Here is a 20,502-nt window from a genome sequence, read left to right on the forward strand (position 1 = left end):
CTAAATTGCAATTTGATATCCTCAAATTCACATCTGTGAGAAAAGGCAGCAAGTACAGAATTAAAAGAGATTTCCAAAGGAAGTTACTTATGGAACTTCACTCAAAATGGAAAGAACTTATTGAGACTTCTCCTGTAACCACTTGTATACCACCGAGAAATCCTTGCCACGATGCTCTTCCTCCACAGCCTGATAAACCTCGCGAGCCTGGGTACCCAGGGCAAGAGGAGTATTAGACTGCTCGGCAGCCGCAAGAGCCAAGCGAAGATCCTTGTGCATGAGACTCACCCCGAATCCGCCCTCATACCCATGCGACGCAGGGGATGTCTCAACAACACCTGGAACGGGATTGTTAATTTCAGAGGGCCAGCAACGACCGGTAGAAGAATTGATCATTTCTGCCAAGGCCTTCGGCTCGAGTCCCCAGCGAACACCGAGGTTCATAGCCTCGGCAGTAGCGATATTGTTCAGAGCCAAAATGTAGTTATTGGCGAGCTTGCCAGACACGCCGGCACCGGGCTCACCAAGATGCCAGGCCTTCTTACCCATTAAAGCGAGCACACTGCGGATACGCTCAAGCATTTCATCTGATTGCGAAGAGGCGCCGAACATGAATGACAACGTTCCCGCACGAGCACCAACCACGCCTCCTGATACGGGGGCGTCCACGAAGCGACCGGTTTGCGTGGTGTGGATGGTGTTTGCAATATCCTTGGATGTGACAGGGTCAATGGTAGATGCGTCAATAAACAGACGCTCCTGCTCGAGCGGTGGCAGCGGCCCATGTTTGAGGATAGAGTGGAATACATCGCTAACATGTTGAGACTCCGGGAGACTGGTTACCATGACTACCTGAACGGTAGACAGAAGTAAGCATATTAATCAGACCGTAAAAAGACACAAATGAATGGGGCATAGTCCAAGCCACCAGCCTAGCCACGGACTGGACCCGCGCAGTAGATAACCTCTTACCGATTTCTCGGCCACCTCGCGCGCATTCTGAGCGATCTCGACTTGGCATTCATTGGGGCACGCACCATTGCTCTGTGCAGTCTCCCAAGCCTCTGCAGCAAATCGTTTCATAACATCTTCGTTGACGTCGCGCACGATCAAGGTGTCAGATGCAGGGATCTTGGCGCGCAAGTTGTTGGCCATATGGTAACCTAGCACATTTAGCTAATGCAAATGGAATACAAATAGTCCCACGGTCCCGAAGTCCTCGCTGCAGATCTCACAACATACCCATTTTCCCCAATCCAACAAAACCCCACGTTGCATCACGGTGCATAGTTGTGGAGAAAGCTCGGGCCTTGCTGGACGGCCAGCCTCGGAGATCCACTGCAGACGCATGGAAGCAAGTCGACCTCCGCGGGAGAAACATGGCTGTTCGGACATTCATTTTTTTTATCAATGTGAAGTGCTTTTTGACTTCGGAGAGAAATGGTAAGTATTGGTGTTATTGGTGTTAATGCACGTAGAGAATGATCATTGATGTTGGCAACAATGCCGATTTCAAGGGTGCAAAGCAACACTAGATTGTTTGAATTCTGGCAGGCTGGAATGGGGAGAGGGGGATATTTAAATATAGCCCTTGACCGTTGCTGTCCGAAATGCAATGGATTTGTCCGCATCGCAGCAGACTGAAATGCGGGGAAAACCGGATTAGGAAAGCCGCGGAGAAGCATCACGTGCCACTTGTGGGGTATCAAATTTTGGTCTGATCGATGTTGTACTTCGTACCTAGGTATGTATTGCCATGGATGTTGAACCTTAAATGAAATACTAGAAAAATTTTCTATAGCGAGTTACAAATTTCAACCAGAGTGCTGCCTTGGTAAAGACATCTGAACTCTTAACGTTAATGCAATTTAATAGACTTTGATTTTTGAAATGAAAACACCTGATATGCAAGTCCACCAACCTCCAGGACATGACTATATGGACTATACAGAATGCAAAGGCGCAAATCAACGCTAGAAAGACAAGACCAATGGCGAAGTAGATGGACGAGTAAAGGGTATGTAAAGTGATCCAAACTCCCAAGAAATGCCCAGGCAGCCTAGAAAAGGACTGACAACAGAAAAAAGAGCAAAAGGATCAAGCAGAAAGGTGTGACAGGGGCCAGAGATGTGTAACAGTTTCACCTCGGAGATGCCTGATGACTGTTAGGCGCTGAGAGATATTCCTCGGGTACCTTTGGGACACGGGGCGAGTTGACCGTTTGCACAATAGCGCGGTGTTGTACACGGAAGAGGTCCCGCTGCCGCTCCTTTTCTCGGTTGGCTGAGCCACCAGTCAGCCTCCGCATGCCGCTGCGAATCATTGATTCCAGGGAGTGTGGTCCATCGGTTGCACTGCGGATCATGGGCGCAGGTGGAGTGATCGTTTTCTTGGTCACTGGGCGTTCCTCTAGATCCGAGTGCACCTCGTCTGGATCCTCATCAGACAGAAAGGCGGAATCGCTGAATCCAACGGGAAGTGTGGCATTGTGTGCATTTAAAGCGGTTTGAACATAGAGATTGTTGGCAGGGGAGGTGACAGAGCGGGCATGGGAACCAGATCGTAGTATCTGTGAGCCGTTTGGAGGAAGAGCAGTTACCGGGGAGTACACACCCGGGCCATCGAGGCGAAAATTGGGCGGGCGAGACTCGGCAAGCCCGTTGTGGAAGGACGATGCAGAGCCTGTCCGGCCAAGTGATTCCCGCAAAATTGGCGCGGTCTGCTGGTCGTACAGATGTGCGTTGGTGTCCACATAGTTACCAGTGAATCCTCGCAGCATCGGAGGAGCAATAGGATTCATCATAGGGGTGATTGAATCAGTATCCTCGAAGAAGTCATCTAGGCTGTCCAGCTTCTGCACAATATCTCCCATATTGCCGTCGATCTGTGTATCGATTGATTTCATGGTATCAGCTCTCATTGGGAAGAACGAGTCGCTGAATTCGTCTGCATGGAAGGCCACACCGGGTGTTATGGCATCTTCATCTCGCCTGTCTTCAGCTTCAACACATGTGTAAAAGACAGCGTGGACGTTGTGCCGGGTCAAGTTTGACTGAGTCGCAGGCATAGGAACCGACCATCCCGTCGGTTCAGGAATTCCGTACAGACTCTGGACTCGCTCGTACTCTTTGCGGATAGCACGAGAAGAGGCCGCTGATGCCATACTCATCCGAAGATGTTGCCGCTCCATTGGGTTCCCCGAGACAGTGATGATATGATCCAGGACCTCCAGAGCTTGAGGACAGAGATCGGTTTGTAGAAGCCGGAGTAGTGGAGAGATCAGATCCGGGCCATGGCAGGTGACTTCACTGCGCCGCATATCCACCTCGGGAATCAAGACACAGAGAATCTTCATTGTTTTGGTGCGGAACCAATCCGTGGTGTTAGTGAGAAGTCCCATGAGGAAGATGAGACACTGGAAGTCTAGCTGGGGGAAGTAATATGACTTGATCTCGGTGATGATATGGTCGAGGAATACCCCGGCAGTCTTGTACTGCTGGTTGGCAAACCCGAACAACGATGCTGCAAGGCGAGGGCATCTCTCATTCTCAGCCACGCGGGCAAGTATGCTAGCACGAGCGATGGGCTTAGGGTCACTAAAACCTTCCTTGAAGCATTGAAGGAAGTGGGGTAGGTTAGCTAACACAGTGAATAGATGTCGAGTTCCGTCTCCGATTAGATCATTGTTTGGAAGAACACTGAGAATATGAAGCAAATCGAGTGTACGACCAAAAGACTCGGAAGATTTCATTCCCTTGAAGACAAGGTCCTGGAGACCATCGAAGCCGCCTTCCCAGTTTGGTGGTTGACCCTCGATAAGGTTGGCCACCACAACTGGATCACTGAGATCAACCCGGTCAAGGAATTTTTCAAGCATGCCAATGCTCTCGATAAACTCGGTCTCGTGGATTGTGTTAAGACAAGCACATGTGGTCCAGAATAGCTGAGGATATTCCAGAAGGTCTGATGGTGCTAGGGAGCTGATAATGATCTTCAACGTGGTTAGAATCTCCATCGAGAAGGTTTGGTAATCTGTTTCCTCGTCCGCAATAGTGTTGGAAAGCCGGGCAAGCATATCAGCCAGCATTCGCGAGTCTAATGATGTCGAGATACAGCGGAAGATCTGGAACGAGCGGCATGCTAAATGTCGCACCGGACACGAAGTGGCCCAGTTCAATGCCTCCTTGGCCCACAGGTCGCCCACACCTTCGTAAGCAAAGCTAAAGAACCTGACGACGTCACGGGCGACAGAAGCCATAGATGCAGGCACTCGGCGATCATCAATATCATCCTCCTTGCCATGATTCTCTTCGTATTCCCAAACGACCGCGGGGTCGCTCTCACGTATTGATTCCACAAAGTCTTCGACAGATTGCCGGGCGCCCGCCGGGGCATCGTCCTCAAGTTTGGCCGCTATTAGTTCATGGATAAGATGTACTAGCATCTCACGAGCTTGCTCCTGCACAGTGACTGTATAGTGATCCCAGAGGATGAGAACGATGTGGACCAGCTTTACAACATCACTCAGAGCAAGAGTCACCGGAGCGACCATCAGATCAACGAGGAATATCAGGGCAACCTGTCCAAGGGATAAACCAGCTTGTTTATTTCCGACAGGAAGCACAGTCCCAAGGTCCGCAACATATGGCAAGCTTTTGATGTCAGGAGGGGGCGGAGTGAGTTCTTTCCGCTCTTGCACCATGTTCTTTGGAACAACTTGCAACAAGAAAAATTCGATGACCTTTGATCCTGCTGGAGTCCCGGACAAGAAAACGACCATCTGCTTAGCATACTCTACAAAGTTTTGCTCTTTGCGTTCCAGACAGATGGTGATGATAAAGTCGAGGACCAGCTGCACATTGCCCCCGTGGGGACCTGTTGCCAAGGCCTGCCACAGTGCTTGCACTTGGTTAGGCAGGACTGTACTGCCGCGAATTGTTATCTCAAAGAGGTTTGCGAGCAACATGTATGACTTGGCTGTAGGGCCGCCATTCGGGTCAACCTGGAGCTCTATCGTTTGAACCCACGGCAGGATGGCAGCAACCATATTCCGTTGGCTGTCTGGTTGAAGACTGCGGAAATGCAAAGAAAACTCTGAAAAGATAGTGAATGCTAAGTCAGAGTGTTGACTAGCTAATCTTTTAGAGATTTCAAACTGGGCCAGCTTGTACACCGCAGTAGTCTTATCCGAGATACTAATATCAAAATCCTGAAGCCTGGAGTTCTTTTGCTGGCGTTCCTCGAGTGTTCGGAGAAGCTTAGCAGACTTCATTCGGATCTCACGCTTTTCGTGACCCAGTGTCACCAAGACTGCTCCTAGAACTCTCCAGAATTCGAGAGGACAGTCCGGGTATTCAAAAAGAACCTGCGTCACCACCTCGAAGTAGCTCTCAATGGTCTTGGGCCGCTCAGTAACGTAGCACATCTCTATCGATCGCTCCATCAGATAAGAGTGTTCCTGGTTGTGGGTGATGAGGTTCTTGAGAGCTCGGCGGCCGATGGCATGCCATTTATCACTGACAGTGTTGAAGATCATTTCAATCCATGAAAGCATGCGAGTGACATCGAATTGGAGGATAGAACCACTTTCAGTGGTGATGCTGATGGGGCCAGCACAGAGAAAAGCCATTGCACTCAAGGCTGCTGCGCGAAGATTCTTCTTCTCAATCTCCATAGCAGCAGCGGTATTTTTCATCTCACCGGTCTCATGTGGTCGGGACGTGGAAAACTTGCGCATATTCTCTTCCCTCTCAGAGATTTGAGATTGGTTTGGCGAATACCCACACCAGTCCTCCATAAGGGAGAAAGCAGACTTCCGCGACTCGAAAGGCATCCAGCGAGCAGGATCCTTGGTACGATTGATGCCTTCAAAGATCTCCTCCATCAGTCCGCAGTAATGGAATCGCAGTCGCTGGAATTCCCAGTCGTTCTGAACCTCGGCATCACTAAGGAAGATTCGAATTTCTTTTGCGTATGTGACAAGGTTGTTGACGATCCAGTCGTCATTGTAAACCTCCGGTTCTTGAAGAAAGTGGGACGTAAGTTTGTAAACATTTGTCACCTCGGTGCGCAAGCGATCGGTTTTCCTGTTTCGACGGGGGCTGCTGGGGCTACGGTAGTGGTTGCCAATTCTCATCTTTGCTTCCTCGTTGCAGGTAGTGACGGCGTACTGCAGAGACTCAAGAAGCGTGCGATAGAGATTTTTATGAATAGATCCCAAAGCAACGACAATAGCACTGCGAATGGATTCCCTCTCGGCAGCAAGGAGAGGAATAACAAATGCAAAGAGGCTTCGGGCGGAACTGATTTTGTCTTGGGACTGATGGACTCCCTTGGAAGCTTTGCGCGCATGTTGGGCGTTTGCCAGCTGACTTTGCGATTGAGCCCCAACACTGGTTACAGTAGTGCAAGCCATGACCAGGTAAAGCTTCCACTGCTCGACAAGGATCTCAGATGTCCCATTGTTTCTTCCGGGGCGATTCTGGTACGCATCCGAGGAGGCATAAGGTGGGAATTTTGAACTCTCGGCGAGAGAAGTGATGATCTTATGCATCTGAACAAGACGTGCACATACAATCTCCCTTCCTAGGGTTACAGCGAATGGACAAGTTTCAAAACTGACGCGGATGATGTTGGGAAATACCTTGGCCCATAATGTTGAATCATAAGATACTTCACTGCTACACAACTCGATAAGAGTGTTTTGAGGGGCGCTTCTTCTTTTACCCTTTTGGATTCGGCTCCGCTCTGCCACAGTCAGATGCTGATCGTTCAAATCTAGGATTTGCTGAGAATCAGCCTCAAGAATCCGTATGATTCTTGTATTTTCCTTTCCAAGAGCACTGTCGAATTCGGTGATCAACCGCAGGACAGTAATGGCAAATGCTCGAACACGTCTTGACTGAGAACACAAGAAAAAAAATCCATGTGACTCAATCTCCTCCACATGAGCGAGAACACTCGATAAATCGAGGTGCAGGGCTCGGCTACCAGAAATGGATCTCTCCAGTTGATCCATCGCTGCCGCGCCTTTCGTTTTTTGCTTGATCTCGTCAATCCAGATCTGCAGTAACTCGACGTATAGTCTTAGAGTGGATTCAATATGGCCCGGTCCAAGCATTCCTTCGTCTGACATGGTGGAATAGCGTTCGTCAAAATTGAAGATAAACCTTGCAAAGCCGATTGTAACTTGTTGGGCATGCAATTGCCGCGCGATGGCCTTCAACGACTCTGCTGAGGAAGTAGCAATGTTTGACTGTACATGGGCAGTTCCCGTGCAAAGGAGATTGATAAGCGAATTGAATGGGATGTGGTCGGAGAGACAGCGAGGAAGGGCTTGGACTGCCACATGCAGCAGATCATAGAATCCTTGCTTCTGGTCTAGTGTTGTGACATGGTCATCACCACGACGACCAAAGCTGAAAGCCTCTGATATAGGAGTTTTCGGCGTAGTTCCACCGAACTTCTCGTCCAAAACTGCCTGTCCACCGAATGTGTTATCACAGAGCAATGTGATCTTGCCTAAGACTTCACAAAATCGGAAATAGTATTCCTTCACATTCTCACTTAGTCTCGCAGTGATGACAGGTTGCCATAAAGTTGGGTCATGCTTTGGAGAAGCACTAGGCGCTTTGTACTCTTTAAGCAGCTGGGTCCGATGGAAATACACGGGGGTTGAGACGTCAGTGAAAGGATTTGGCAGCGAGCCAGTCAGAATAGGAGGGCATAGTTGGTCGCTCGTCTCCAGATCGGACATTGTAGCCAGGAAAGCGCGGATTCCAATGACCATTTTTTCCGGCTCCATCTGTTCTATCTTCAACTCTCTGCCAGATAGGAACAGATCCGAGTTAATCAAAGGGAAAATAATGTTGCGGAAACAGACATCCGGATGTTTGAAACCGATGATTTGAATCAGCTGGATCAACGGATCGGCAAAGACCGGCTCTGCACTCATGTACGTTCTTTTACCAGTCGGCAGGGCAATTTTTGCCACTTCTTCAACCCTTCGAAGAGTGGTTGTGGGGGAGTCAGAGAAGCGGAAGAAATAGGTCCAGACCAGACGACAGATGGCGTGGAGGGCGGGTGCACGAGTAGGGCGGTCCTTCAAACGTGCAGGCAAGCTCTGAATCATCGAAAGCCACTGGGAAGAGAAAGTCTCTTTATTGGAGATGCAAAGCAATAGCACATTCAACGAGAAGGAAAATACCCAATGACGAGGCTTGATGAGGAGCTGTGTCAAGCGTGGCTGGATCAGGTCCACAAATTCCTTCCACCGAGACAGTGAAAGATCACAGCTCGGGTTAGCCGCGACAGGGAGTAGAAGTTTCTCAATCACGTAGCAGTATGCCTGTTTGATACGCTGCCCATGGGCATTGACAAACAAGCGTGCCAGTGATCGCATGAAATCACAAGACTTGGGCCACCCTTCTGGGGTCATAGGCAAACGCAGATATCGCATGCAGAGAATCAGCAATTCCGACTTTGAATCACCCTCGCGGGACGGCCCACGGGCAACTTCTTCCTTCTGATAGCGCTCGATTTCCGTCAAGTACCGACTAGCGACACCGAGGAAATTAGATTCACTCATGATACCCAGCAATTGGCCATAGATTCTCCAATTGGCCATCCGCAGAGGTGATGCCAAGACTTGGTCCGGGTCAGAGGTCTTCACCTGGCCAAACACGATATCTTCTAGGCGATCTGCCATGTCGAAAGTGATTGAAGCCAGGCTACTCTGGTTGAAGATCTCAATCAAGACTCTGCATACTAAGTATACTGAGACCGTCGCGCGTCGCTCTATCAAAGCGACCTCTTCGGGACGACCGAGCAAGGGCGTCGATTGCTGCGCCCGTTCTGCAGTAGCAGCAGGATCAGCAGGATGTGTCGGCTCAGTATTGCGGCGCAAGAGGGGGCCACTCTCTGTGACAGCAGGCGAGGGTCTTTGCTCATTTAACATTTGTCTCGCTGAGATAGCAGCATCTCCTTTAGCCTTGCGCCAGAACATAATTGTATCAATCAGAGGTTTCGGTTTCTGTCGAGCGATATGGCCTAAAGCCGATATCAATTGATCAAATGTCGGATCTGCACCTGGACCGCAAACCTCTTCCACGGGGGCATCGGATTCACCCAGCTTCATGATGGCCTGGTTGATTTTTTGATCTGCTTGTCCAACGAAGGAGTTGAACAAATGATGCAATGCATATTCTCCGACAGTCCTTGATTCCGAGTGATTTTTGGATTGTGAACGACTATCTGACCGCTCGCGTATTGGTTTTCCTCCAGAGTTCATTCGGCTGTGAAGTATGGCGGCGGGGCTCGCTTCCCTCAGTGCTATACCATTGTCTTGGATTGTACTCAATGTTGGCGGCAGCCCATAACCAGCAGACATTCCGGATGGTGTCGAATAGCCCGAGTGTGTATCGAGAGGGTCGAATTTCGCAGGAAGGGTGGCCTCGTCAAACGTGCCGCGACCGAGGGAGGCAATAAGGTCTGGACTCAAAGGGCTCGTGGAAGCGGTTGATCCAGCCATGCTTGTATTTCGTGAATGCTGCATACCGTGAACGATGGAGGTCTGCCGGTGATGACCATACGAGTTGGAGGGCCGTTTTTCTAATCCCACTTCATATCCTGTAGGTCGGACGCCCGATACGTCGGGGCTCTTGGAACTGGAGTGACCGCGTCGGGGTTGGATAGGGGCGAGAGTGGAGGGATCAATTGGTCTTCCTCGGACGGTAGAGGATTCCCGGCTGTGCAAAGGAGTGGACTGGGCGGTCCTGGTCCCTCGGCGTTCCGATGGAGATGCGAGATTATGGTGTGATGCAGACTTAATGTCGTCGGGAATGAGGGGCAAGATTGCCTGGCCTGGGCCAGCTTTGGCAGGGTGTGAAGCCACTGGAGATTCAAATATCAGATCGAGTCCGTTTGTTCCGATAACGAAAGTGTTTGCAAGACGTACTGTTAGAGATTATGAGAACCTCATTGCTCAAACCTGCGAGCAGCCGTGTCAAGAATCAAAGGTAAGCTGCACATGGCCAATTCAAGAAGCCAAGGGGTGTGAGGACTTGGTGTGAGAGAGCTTGATGTTTTTAACGGGCGCACGGGTATTGGGGGGGGGGGGGGGGAGGTATTATTATTAAGCCTTATATTAAATGGATAACTAGATAAGTATTTGAATTAATTGTCTGCATATATAGTCTTTCAAATTTATTCTCGATTTCAACTTTTCGATAATGTATGGCCCTGAGTGTTTTCTTTCCTTTTCATAATGTACATCGAGGTACTCGTCTGATTCCTTAAGCTCCCGTCGGGCACTACAGGGCCAGGTCCTTAGCCTTAGCTCTAACGCTCTAACGTCTCCCCACTGAGCCTCACTATCATCTATTAACTGTGGGTTTTTGGTATTAATTCCTTTTTCTTTTCTTGGTGAATGGAGTTGAAACCTATCTTAAGAGTATTCGAACTATCGTCTGAGATTTTGTCAAATACATTCTAAATCTTACGCCGTAGTCAAGGAGCTGCCGGTTCGACATGAGATTTCAGGGGAATCGGTTTCAAATGCCGAGCGGGGTAGAACGAGACTGTTCCTTTTGGAACTTGAAACGCATGTCTCTGCAGAACGCGTAGAGTGAAGTAGATCTCACTACATCTAATTGGGCTGCTTGGATAAAACCCCTCTGGCTTTCCTTTTTCCACTTTAGTGCTCTCCTAATCCCCATTCTAGCATTAGCCCCTCACGACAGGTTTTCCCCCTTAGTCTCTTGAGCTGCCTACGGGAACTTTCTCTGGCACTTGCTTCCTTTATTCTTTCTACCGAATCAGTCTATTAAGGCACGGAAAAACGTTTGTCCGAAGATCTTAGGGTTATGGTCTTTAACGTATTTCACTACCGAGCTAGATAAACCCCCGAGCTAGACACCCCTACTAACTCATTAATTTAAAATGTATTTATCTTAACTAAACCGCTATTAAGTTAAATATATCAGAATACCAGGTGCAATACATAGTAGAAACCACATATAACCTCAGTGGGCTCTGCTATCTTACAATAAAAGTACGAAGATTTGTCAGGGTGCGGGCTGGCAGGACGGTATGATAGGAGATGACTGGCAGGGACAGGTCGTAACAGATCAGATTCTCATTGACAGGTACAGGCACAGGCAGGGGCAGGCTAATATACAAGACGTAGCTCGAAGAGCTACAACAGGATCTAGAACTGAAGTTCAAGATAAACAGGTCAGAGATCACGTGCCGTGATCTTCCTTTTACTAAGCATTACGGTTCACACCGTGACAAGATTAGTCATTTAGATCCCACATAGATTGCATAAATAGGGATTTTTATCATTTTTAGTCAGTTAGAGAATTTAAAACCTATTGTTTTAACCTAAATTTTTTTAGAGTTGGATTTCTATTAGTTATAAGCCCGGAATCGTTTAATTCAAGAAATAATATTACTGTCGCCGAAGAAGAGGTTATAAATTAATACCGAGTTAATAACCTAGCGCCGAAGTAAACCCCTAAAATCGAAAATCGGAAATCTGATTATGACTTAATTTTACTTCTTTAAAAGCGTAGAACTACCTTAGTCCTTTCGGTTAGTTATGTCAGGGTGCGGGCTGGCAGGACGGTATGATAGGAGATGACTGGTAGGAACAGGTCGTAACAGATCAGATTCCCATTGACAGGCAGGTACAGGCAGGGGCAGGCTAATATACAAGACGTAGCTCGAAGAGCTACAACAGGATCTAGAACTGAAGTTCAGATAAACAGGTCGGAGATCACGTGCCGTGATCTTCCTCTAACTAAGCATCACGGTTCGCACCGTGACATTCGCTATAGGATTAACTTTAATTATAAAGGTTATCATTAGGAGTAGACTGCGGCACGATCCGCAATATCCGCGGATATCCGCAATCCATATCCGCAAAGTGCGGATTTGGATATTTTTTGATATCCAATATCCGCAGCCTTGAGGATTTGGATATGGACCTCATATCCATTGGATATCTGCGGATATACAATGGATATCAAACAATACAAACATGCCTAGACTCGTGACCTCAAGGGGTATGCATTATTATTATACATTCCTATGTATTTTTCGTGTAATACTTGGTACTCGAGGTTGTTGAATATCACCAGGTAAGTATAATTTCTGACCTCGGTCAGAAATTAAGGGTGGAATGTCAAGCACTGCTCTACTTATAGTAGTATACAATTGGAAATTCTGACCGAGGTCAGAAATTATGGGTAGACGGTTAAGCACTGCTCTACTTATAGTAGTATACAATTGGAATCTCTGACCACGGTCGCAAATCTAGTCTTTGACCACGGTCAGAAATTCAGTCTATGCTTTTTTGGGGGGTTTTATGAATTTGAATCTTCTAGGACCTATTTGCTATTTACAGATCTAACTGGAAGCCATCTGGTAACCTTGGCTGTTTTCGAATCCGCCCTGAACGACTTGGAATACTCCCATCGACCAGCATCTCTGGAAGCTCATCATCCTCTTCAACAGCCTCGCATGGTCGTTTTTGAGGTTGTTTTCCTTTTGCCCGTCTACATCGCTCAGCCCTATCATCATCCGAGTCATTATCACCGCTCTCAGTGTGCTGGGTAGCCTCGAGTCCAGTCTCTTGATCCTCCTCCTCGTTATCACTGATAGGCTCTAAGACCTCAAGCTGTGGTAATGATCTCCGAGTTTGATCTAGCAAAGCAGCTTCACTTTGAGATAGATGCTCTTTGATAATCTCCAGCTCCTCTTGCCGAAGATCAAAGTTGGTAGCAAACTGATGCAGCATCAGGCCACGGATTGTACTCGGCTTCAATTGACCACGACGGTAATGACAGATATCACGAGCACAATTGAATAGTCGTTCAACACCAGCACCACTAGCAGGGATAGATAGAATGTCCCTTGCTATCCTAGCTAGGGTCGGGAAGCTCTTCTCATATTCCTTCCAGAAAAGTCGAGGTTTCTGTCGCTCAATTCCACGAGCAAGATATCGTGCAATCTCGTCGTCATCTGGTTTTGTAAGCTCTTCCAATGGCTGGTTCTGGGATGCACAAGCAGCATCAAGATCACAGTCATCATTCTCATCGATGGCTACTCCAGAAGTCTCCAGTACCGCTGGGTCACTAGTATCATGCGTAAGCATCTTCCTATATCGATCGAACTCTCGGCTCAGGACCTCTTGATAACGATTCGCATAATCAATATCGCCCTGCCAATCAGTCGAGGAAAAGTACCGGAGCTTCTTTGATGGAGAGAAGATTGTTGCTAGAGCGTAGATGTCACCATAAGGCTCGTATTCGGTGGCAGTGTAGTACTTGGAGAGCTTTTTCTTTGCTGTTTGGAGTGCCCATAACATCCGTTTCTTCCAGATCACACCTTTATTCTTAAGCTTCGCCTCGGCTGCATCGAGATGAGAGAAAAGCTTATTGTAGATACTGTAGATATTGTGTGCGGTAATATCCTTTGTCTTTGATAGCATCATTGTGAAATCAAAGAAGGGCTTTGTCAGAAGAAGAAGATACTCGACTTGACGCCACTCTTCTTGATCGAGCTTGAAATAAAGATATTGATGATCAGTACAATACTGATCATAGAATGGCTGGAGCTTCTTGGCACGGTTGAGCATCAGAAATGTTGAATTCCATCGTGTCCGAACATCTTGGATTGGAATCAATGCAGGCTCCGGCTGAAGGGCTATAAATGCCTCCCGACGTTGTGGGCTTGCATTAATAAAGACTGCTAGTCCTCGGATCTTCCATACTTTTATTAGTCTAGCCATTATAAGGATCTAGGGGTAGAAGATATACCTTTTTCAATGTATATGTGATCTGGATACTGCCGGAGGTATTGCGCTTATTCTGGAAAGAGTGGGTTTTTTCCTCGGACCACTCTAACTCGATCTCCTTATTGCTTGGCACTGCCTTAAGCTTCCCAAGAAGCTCATTCAGACTCAGCTGGATCACATGCGCGATGCATGGGACGCGGAAGATTGAGAGATCTGATGAATGCTGAGACTGAAGGTGGTCTATCTTTGACAATTTATCAATTGGCAAGTTTGAATTGGTCGTTAAGTGAGGTGTTTCGCGTTAACAGATCATTTCAGCAGCATCGCAATATTTTGCTTGCGTTATTCACTTTAATGGTTCTCGCCAGTCAAGGCTTTCTTCATGCTCAATTCATTCGATTTTGGTATATATGCATGAAGCCTATGTCTGTAGCAACCACTACGTTCAATTTAGGTTGGCGACATCCAGGCCCCACGGCTCCTAAGCATCAGAAAGCTCTCTGGGTGGCATCAATTGGGTCAATTGTTTTTTCCCTTTATTCACTAGGTACCACAGTTCTGGTGTGTATAAGACCATATCTGTGGGTCCAATTCACGACGGTATGTACCTTGACCAGAACAATACCTCAGTCACTCATTTGCTTCACAGCTCCAAGTTGCCATACTAAGCTTGAGGAAGGTTGTGATTTCGACAGGTGTTTTTTGATTTTAAGAAGGATGCTGCTATGGCGATTTCTGTACTTCATGGACAGAGATCGGTAATGGCCCCCGCCAATCTATATTTGCGAAGAAGTCTTTATACGGAACAGTTCATATCATTGTTTTCACCAGTAGAATGTATCCTTTGTTGAGACCATTCCAACCCATTCAAAGGAGCTCAGTATTTCAGTAGTAGGCGGAACGCACTCAGGGTAACTTCAAATCTCTTAAATATAAAATGAAATTTGCTTAATCTAGCAAATGACCCAAGTTGAAGACTCGTGACATTTCTTAGGACAGGGATTTTCCTAAAATCTTGTGGTTCATAGGTGAGTTAGAGCTCGCAGAGAGCCTGGATTCGAACAGTACAGATGAGATTCTGTAAGGATCGCATGGTTTCTATCGGGTAGTGCTAGCTAGGCCACATATAACGCCTTGAGCCGTAGTATCCTCAGGCACCGTAGTTAGTGCCTGAGGCCAACAATCTGTGCAAACTTCATCATCTTTCAGTTGCAACAAAAAACGTCGATATTTTTCTCTCCTCTCTTCAGTTTTAGATACAGCTAACGGCCGAGTCTCGTGGATAAGATCGAATGCATGCTGGATCCGCTTGGCTTCATGAGGTCTAACGATATCTTCAATGGGGTGGTCAGCACTCTGTCGCAATTCGATCGTTTGAATCACTGTCACAAGTTTCAAAAAAGCGTCTTCGAACGCTAGAGCCGCTTGTCTTTTTGCGTGCCGCCATGGATTTGTCCTAGGGGTTTCGAGATATGTAACAATCAAAGACCGAAGGGAGTCAGTGGAAATGCGTTGCAATTATAATGCAGTTCTCATGATTCCTAACTGTGAGGCCGCCCGAATGCATGTCTGTCCTCATTGGATATGTTTTACCATATGGCGACGCTAGATATGCTGGCGTCCAAAGTTAGCTAACAGGAAACACAGGGATGACGAGGAGACCTGCACATTAGCCGAGTGTAACAATAGGAATGTAGTGTGTTCCTACAAACACTAGTTAGTGGTGTCACCATGATGTCGTCTTCAGGTCAAGCCACGCCTTTAGCATTCTTAACATGAGACATTGCTTTCAAAGCTGCGGGGAAGAAGCTTTCCCTTTTGATCACATTTTACAAGGATGAAGTGATTGGCGATGCTAAAGAAAGAAACCTAGCGAGACGCAGCCTACGAAATCCGATCATGATTTGGTGAGAATGAACATTATCTTTCACACTTCGGCTAGTGCACGCCATTTTTGACCTTGCTCAACAAGCTGCTCTGTGGTGGCCTCTCCCAGCGAAAACAATACTGCCCCTTCTCCATCGCCGTGCGTCTAAAGCGCGGGCCCGTTGTCCAAATTGGCTCTCCATGCAAAGTTTTGCCCAGCTCAAAGGGTACATTGTAGTCGGGCGCGGTTGGTAGGTCCGGCCATGTAAGCCGGTTGGGTGCGTTGAGATATCGTTCCATATCCCCGTCTGATTTTCGCGCTGCTACCCACTCATTCAAAAAGTTGCGGAATGTCGATACATCAGAGTCCAGCTCGCGATTACAAGTCCATTCCGAGATACTCTGCACCATGTCCAAGTTTCTATTCCAGTGAGGAATACTCGTGAAATGTGTATCGTTGGTGATGAGCTCGTATAATGTGAATACAACACCAGTCAAATCATCTCGACCGTCCAGCAAGCGTTTCTTTCCGTATGCGGCCCTATCGAAGTCGAAGAGAAGGATCTTGTTTGTGTCGGGATCGATAAGCAGATTTCGGGGTGCAATATCTTGATGCATGATTCCCAATTCCAGGTTTAGGAAATCCACGAGTTGGGTAAGCTGTTGCAGCCACTCAAATCGGAAAGGCACCTTTGTATTGTCGAGAGTTCCACCTGAAATATACTTCGTTGTGAATCCAATCACACGAGATTCCAAGTCTTCGAGAACAATACGATCAAACGGTACTATATTAGGATGTGGCGGCAAACTTTTTAGAAGATTGAGTTCATCCCAGGCCATCTGTAGTCTCTGGGGCTTTTCCATGGGGTTGAATTTGAAGGCAACCTTTTGAGGAGTGCCGAATTCGTCTTTGTATGATGAGAGATCAACACCTGGTCCAAGCCGACCGAGCTCCTGAAGTTTAGAGTACTGGATTGTACGGCAGTCGGCGAGAGATTCAGCCATTGAGAACGGAAGATATGCAACAAATGGAGTATCATCCTCTTCCGGATCGGTCGAGACTCCAGCAAGGAGTCCATCGTCGTCGACTGTTATTGCGCAGACTTCCGGCGACAGGTAATCAGCGAATTGTGCCAAAATTGGAATCTCAACGTCCTCGTCGGGCGGAAATAGCTTGGCGGTGCCTTTGACCTTAATCATTCGCAGTCGATCCCAATCCCAGACATTGCAATGAGTTTCGGTCATGGGGTTTTCTCTTGGGCCGAAGTAGCCTTGGCCCTCGGAGAAGAATCTGTCTTGAGGTTTCATCACGGCAAACTGGATACTGAAAAGAGGTGGTCCGTATAATTTTGCTTTGACAATGTGAGCGAGCGACTAATTTGACGTTGACTGAATGTAAAGGATGGTTCCCGTTTCCTGAATGAATATATATCTACTGGTCAAGATCACGTGAGCGCGGCGGAAACAGGCAGGAAGCCCCATTTCCCTCAGTTGACCACCTTGCATTTTCGAGGGATCTCCCAGCCAATAATATTTCCTTATCATCCGTTCCCCATATGCGCTTTTTGGCCTCACAAACAACCAAAGCGCCTAAAACGTAGCAGGTATTGGTCCAAAAAGTGGAGTTTCCGAGGTGCAAGCGGGATCTGAACACAGATGGCGCCGGGAGAGTCCACAATTGACTAACCAACATCGGTTCCCGCGCGAGATGATACTTAAAATGTCACAGGATCAACGATGTCACCTATCCAATAATATTTCGTTATCATCCGTTCCCCTTATGCGCTTTTTGGCCTCACAAACAACCAAAGCGCCTAAAACGTAGCAGGTATTGGTCCAAGAGTGGAGTTTTCGAGTGCACGCGTGATCTGAATACAGATGGCGCCGGGAAAGTCCACAATTGACTAACCAAATCGATTCCCGCGCGAGATGATACTTCAAATGTCGCAGGTTCAGAAATAGGCTCGGAGTGAGATTGAACTTGCATCGATCATGATTGGCTTTTCCGAAATATAAATTTAAGCGGTATAGCCATATCCATGATCTCTGTCGTCCATGTACTTCAACTCAAACATAACCCTTCTCTAGACATTCCTGGTTGATTCTCGTCAGTATCAAGCCTTCGACCCTCCTACCACTTTTCCAGGCTCCCTACTATATCTTTGGCTAAAGCTCTACGATCAATATGGCCTCGCAAATTGCACCCAATCAAATGGGACTTGATGTCCGCGGCTAGTCAACAGCCCCCAAAACCCAGCTAGTTGCGCTTGCGGTTGGTATGTCTATTACTCGAGCGTCTGTCACCATGTGTACGCGGAGGTGCCGTTCCGATGCGGCTCTACTGTTACACCGTCTGGTAAAAGTGGCTTCTGCAAGTCCCCTACACAGAAGCATATCGTCCAGGCGGTGGAGGTCAATGCCATGTGCAGACTATGTTGATTTCCAGTGTTTAAGTGGGTGACACACTGCCAAGTTCGAGACAACGTACTAAAACGTGTTCTTAGCTATTATTTCTTCACTGGAAACCCTCGAACTGACGCTCGGTGGCTGCATTTACCGCCGCATTGTCGGTAGCGGAGGAATAGAGGAGATTTGGGAGGCCAGAGCGCAGGGTTGCCTTGTCCCTAGTGTAGTGGGATTATCGTCATCTAACTTACTGAAATGGAACTATTCATGCGCCCAATAGCCCTTACCCGGTCCTGGATTATTTAGATTTCCTTTTGGCTGTAACTAGCTTACACACACACACACACAATTCATTAACGCCCGGCGGCTGAACCGAAAGGGCAACTATCACTAATCTACCAGTACATGCATGTTTGGGTATAAGTGAAAAACTGTGCAATCGAGTACCTAGATGAGGACTGTAAGATAAATGTTACAAAATGGCTGTGGCAAGATGATACACACTTTATGACCCCGAGCTTCTATATCTTCTTTCATTTCGATGCATTCCTCCAAAAGTCGGTATTGCCAGCCAAATTCACTCTTTTTAATCGGTTCCATGCTTCCGCTCTGGATAAGACCCCTCATATTTTCGGTAGGGAAACTTGTTTCCCTACCGAAAATAGCTCAGTACAGCAGAAGCACAGCCTTCTTTTCTTGACTGGAGGACTTCAATTTTGCGGACGCGTCGAAAAGCCGTCTTGTTCAAACGCGAGCTACATTGGCACCTTGAGTTGGGAGAGAGGCGGCTTTGTCAATTAGCCGCGGTCTAGACCCCATGTTTCCCAATACAGGTTAGTGTTTCCCATGTGACCGAAAATAGCGGCAGCCCGACTTCTCTTCCTCCCCCAACATCTCCTGGTTAGAGCTTACACCCACAGCACAACCCACCATGGAGGAAATCTTTCGGTCTTTGACAACGGAGAAAATTCAGGAGCTGCTAGTAATCTGCGGAATCAGTAACTGCAGCGATGAGCCTATCAAGCAACACATACTTGGCATTTCTGACTTCAGTGAGCCCCCAGACTGCTGTTCAAGCAACTATTTCCACTGACACGCATAGTCCGCCAAACAAGACAGCAGGTAGGAATAAAAGATCCACCACTTCCTACTCCCACAGCTAGTCAAAATCCCGAAGCAAGAACAAAGTCAAGGCGAAAAATAAGATCACTCTCAAAGAAATGTCGCAAGGGATGGATGATGCTGCACCACCTCTGGAAGGAGGCAAACCAACAGATTCCCCGGTGACAGATGAAGCGAACACAGCGATGAATTTACCGCGGGCTGGGACACCCTTGACCGACTTATACACCCATCAATTTGGAAAAGCGCCGCATAGTATCGTTGAGGACATACTTGTCAATTGTGTCAAGCTTAACGATCCACTTGGAAGATACGGACACCGTACAAAGCAGGCAATTATGACGACGAAAGTTGAGACGATTCAGAGTTTTGTGGATGACATAGTCAAGTTGCAATACCCCGATGCAGTCCAGCTAATCAAGCAGGAGAATGCATTCTCTGCAAGCAAAGGTCTGATACGAAGTATCGAGAGAATGTAATGTGGTCAGAATAATTTCACCTCCAGCGAGCAGTGTATGTTGTTGGCGACCACTCTAAGGAGCGGTGTAGACCTAGAGTGTGATGGTCCTACGGCTCACGCTGTAAAATAGCTAAATCCCAGAAATCGCGTGACTGAAGGCAGTTGAATTGGGTGACGGTAACGGATTGGATTGTGTCGTCAGAATAATGGCGGGGAAAATGAGTTAGTCTCAGAAAGTAGTGAAGAAGAAAGTCCACGACGTTGCACAATGATTGGCTGCACAAGGGTGTGGGACGGCCCTGTGAATCATTAAAGTGATGGTCGGTGGAGCAGTCAGAAATAGGCTTGGCACGGGGCTTGCCATCTCTACCCTGGGTGAACTAATTTTTAGGACTGGGGTTGCCTAGGTATTAGGAAATGCGCCGATTTGGAGTGGAGACTACTGTCTACCCAATGGCATTCAATAAACACCTAAACACCCTACTTCTTCTGTTGAAAAAGAATATGCATTATTTAGTTTTCTTTTCAACCCTCACATTTCTACGAAAACCGATTGTTTAATCAATGGCTACAAGTTTGCTTGCCGTTGGCCCTCATTTCTCACCACTATGAGCCTTGTCCTGATTCGATTGACCAACTTGTAGGTCAGAACACCACTGTCGCACATTCATGAGCGCCTAGGATCCCTTCCTTCCCAAGAAAATACATAAATCTGGTCCCCTCTTCGTCCGCTTAGTCGGAGGAATGACTATATCGGGCCGCCTCCAAGGCGGAGAAAGGATAAGAGCGAACCTCCCGGGGTAACAGGTCATCTCCTGACCCATGCAGCATTTCAATAATTGCCACTAAA

At 47.6% G+C, this 20,502-nt stretch overlaps 4 protein-coding genes across 4 annotated transcripts; 1 reads left to right on the forward strand and 3 right to left on the reverse strand.

Annotated features, from left to right (window-relative positions):
• Positions 1-117: 117 nt before the first annotated feature.
• Positions 118-1,381, reverse strand: Pdw03_6179 (Putative 3-hydroxyisobutyrate dehydrogenase; the record flags this gene model as incomplete). Its single annotated transcript, XM_014680278.2, has 3 exons — positions 118-852; positions 973-1,163; positions 1,243-1,381. The coding sequence occupies 3 exons, from the start codon at positions 1,379-1,381 to the stop codon at positions 118-120; spliced, it is 1,065 nt and encodes a 354-aa protein (XP_014535764.2).
• Positions 1,382-2,140: 759 nt separating this feature from the next.
• On the reverse strand, positions 2,141-9,529 carry Pdw03_6180 (Cell morphogenesis protein (PAG1), putative; the record flags this gene model as incomplete). Its single annotated transcript, XM_014680277.1, has 1 exon — positions 2,141-9,529. One exon carries the CDS (start codon positions 9,527-9,529, stop codon positions 2,141-2,143), a length of 7,389 nt encoding a protein of 2,462 aa, XP_014535763.1.
• Positions 9,530-15,736: 6,207 nt separating this feature from the next.
• Pdw03_6181 (STYKc) lies at positions 15,737-16,972 on the reverse strand (the record flags this gene model as incomplete). The annotated part of the gene is made up of 1 exon (XM_014680276.1): positions 15,737-16,972. The coding sequence occupies one exon, from the start codon at positions 16,970-16,972 to the stop codon at positions 15,737-15,739; it is 1,236 nt and encodes a 411-aa protein (XP_014535762.1).
• A 2,029-nt stretch (positions 16,973-19,001) lies between these two features.
• Positions 19,002-19,671, forward strand: Pdw03_6182 (uncharacterized protein; the record flags this gene model as incomplete). The annotated part of the gene is made up of 3 exons (XM_066101280.1): positions 19,002-19,122; positions 19,173-19,192; positions 19,252-19,671. 3 exons carry the CDS (start codon positions 19,002-19,004, stop codon positions 19,669-19,671), a joined length of 561 nt encoding a protein of 186 aa, XP_065956363.1.
• Positions 19,672-20,502: the final 831 nt, after the last annotated feature.

Source organism: Penicillium digitatum, chromosome 2 (genome assembly GCF_016767815.1).
Source record: "Penicillium digitatum chromosome 2, complete sequence".
Taxonomy (NCBI): domain Eukaryota; kingdom Fungi; phylum Ascomycota; class Eurotiomycetes; order Eurotiales; family Aspergillaceae; genus Penicillium; species Penicillium digitatum.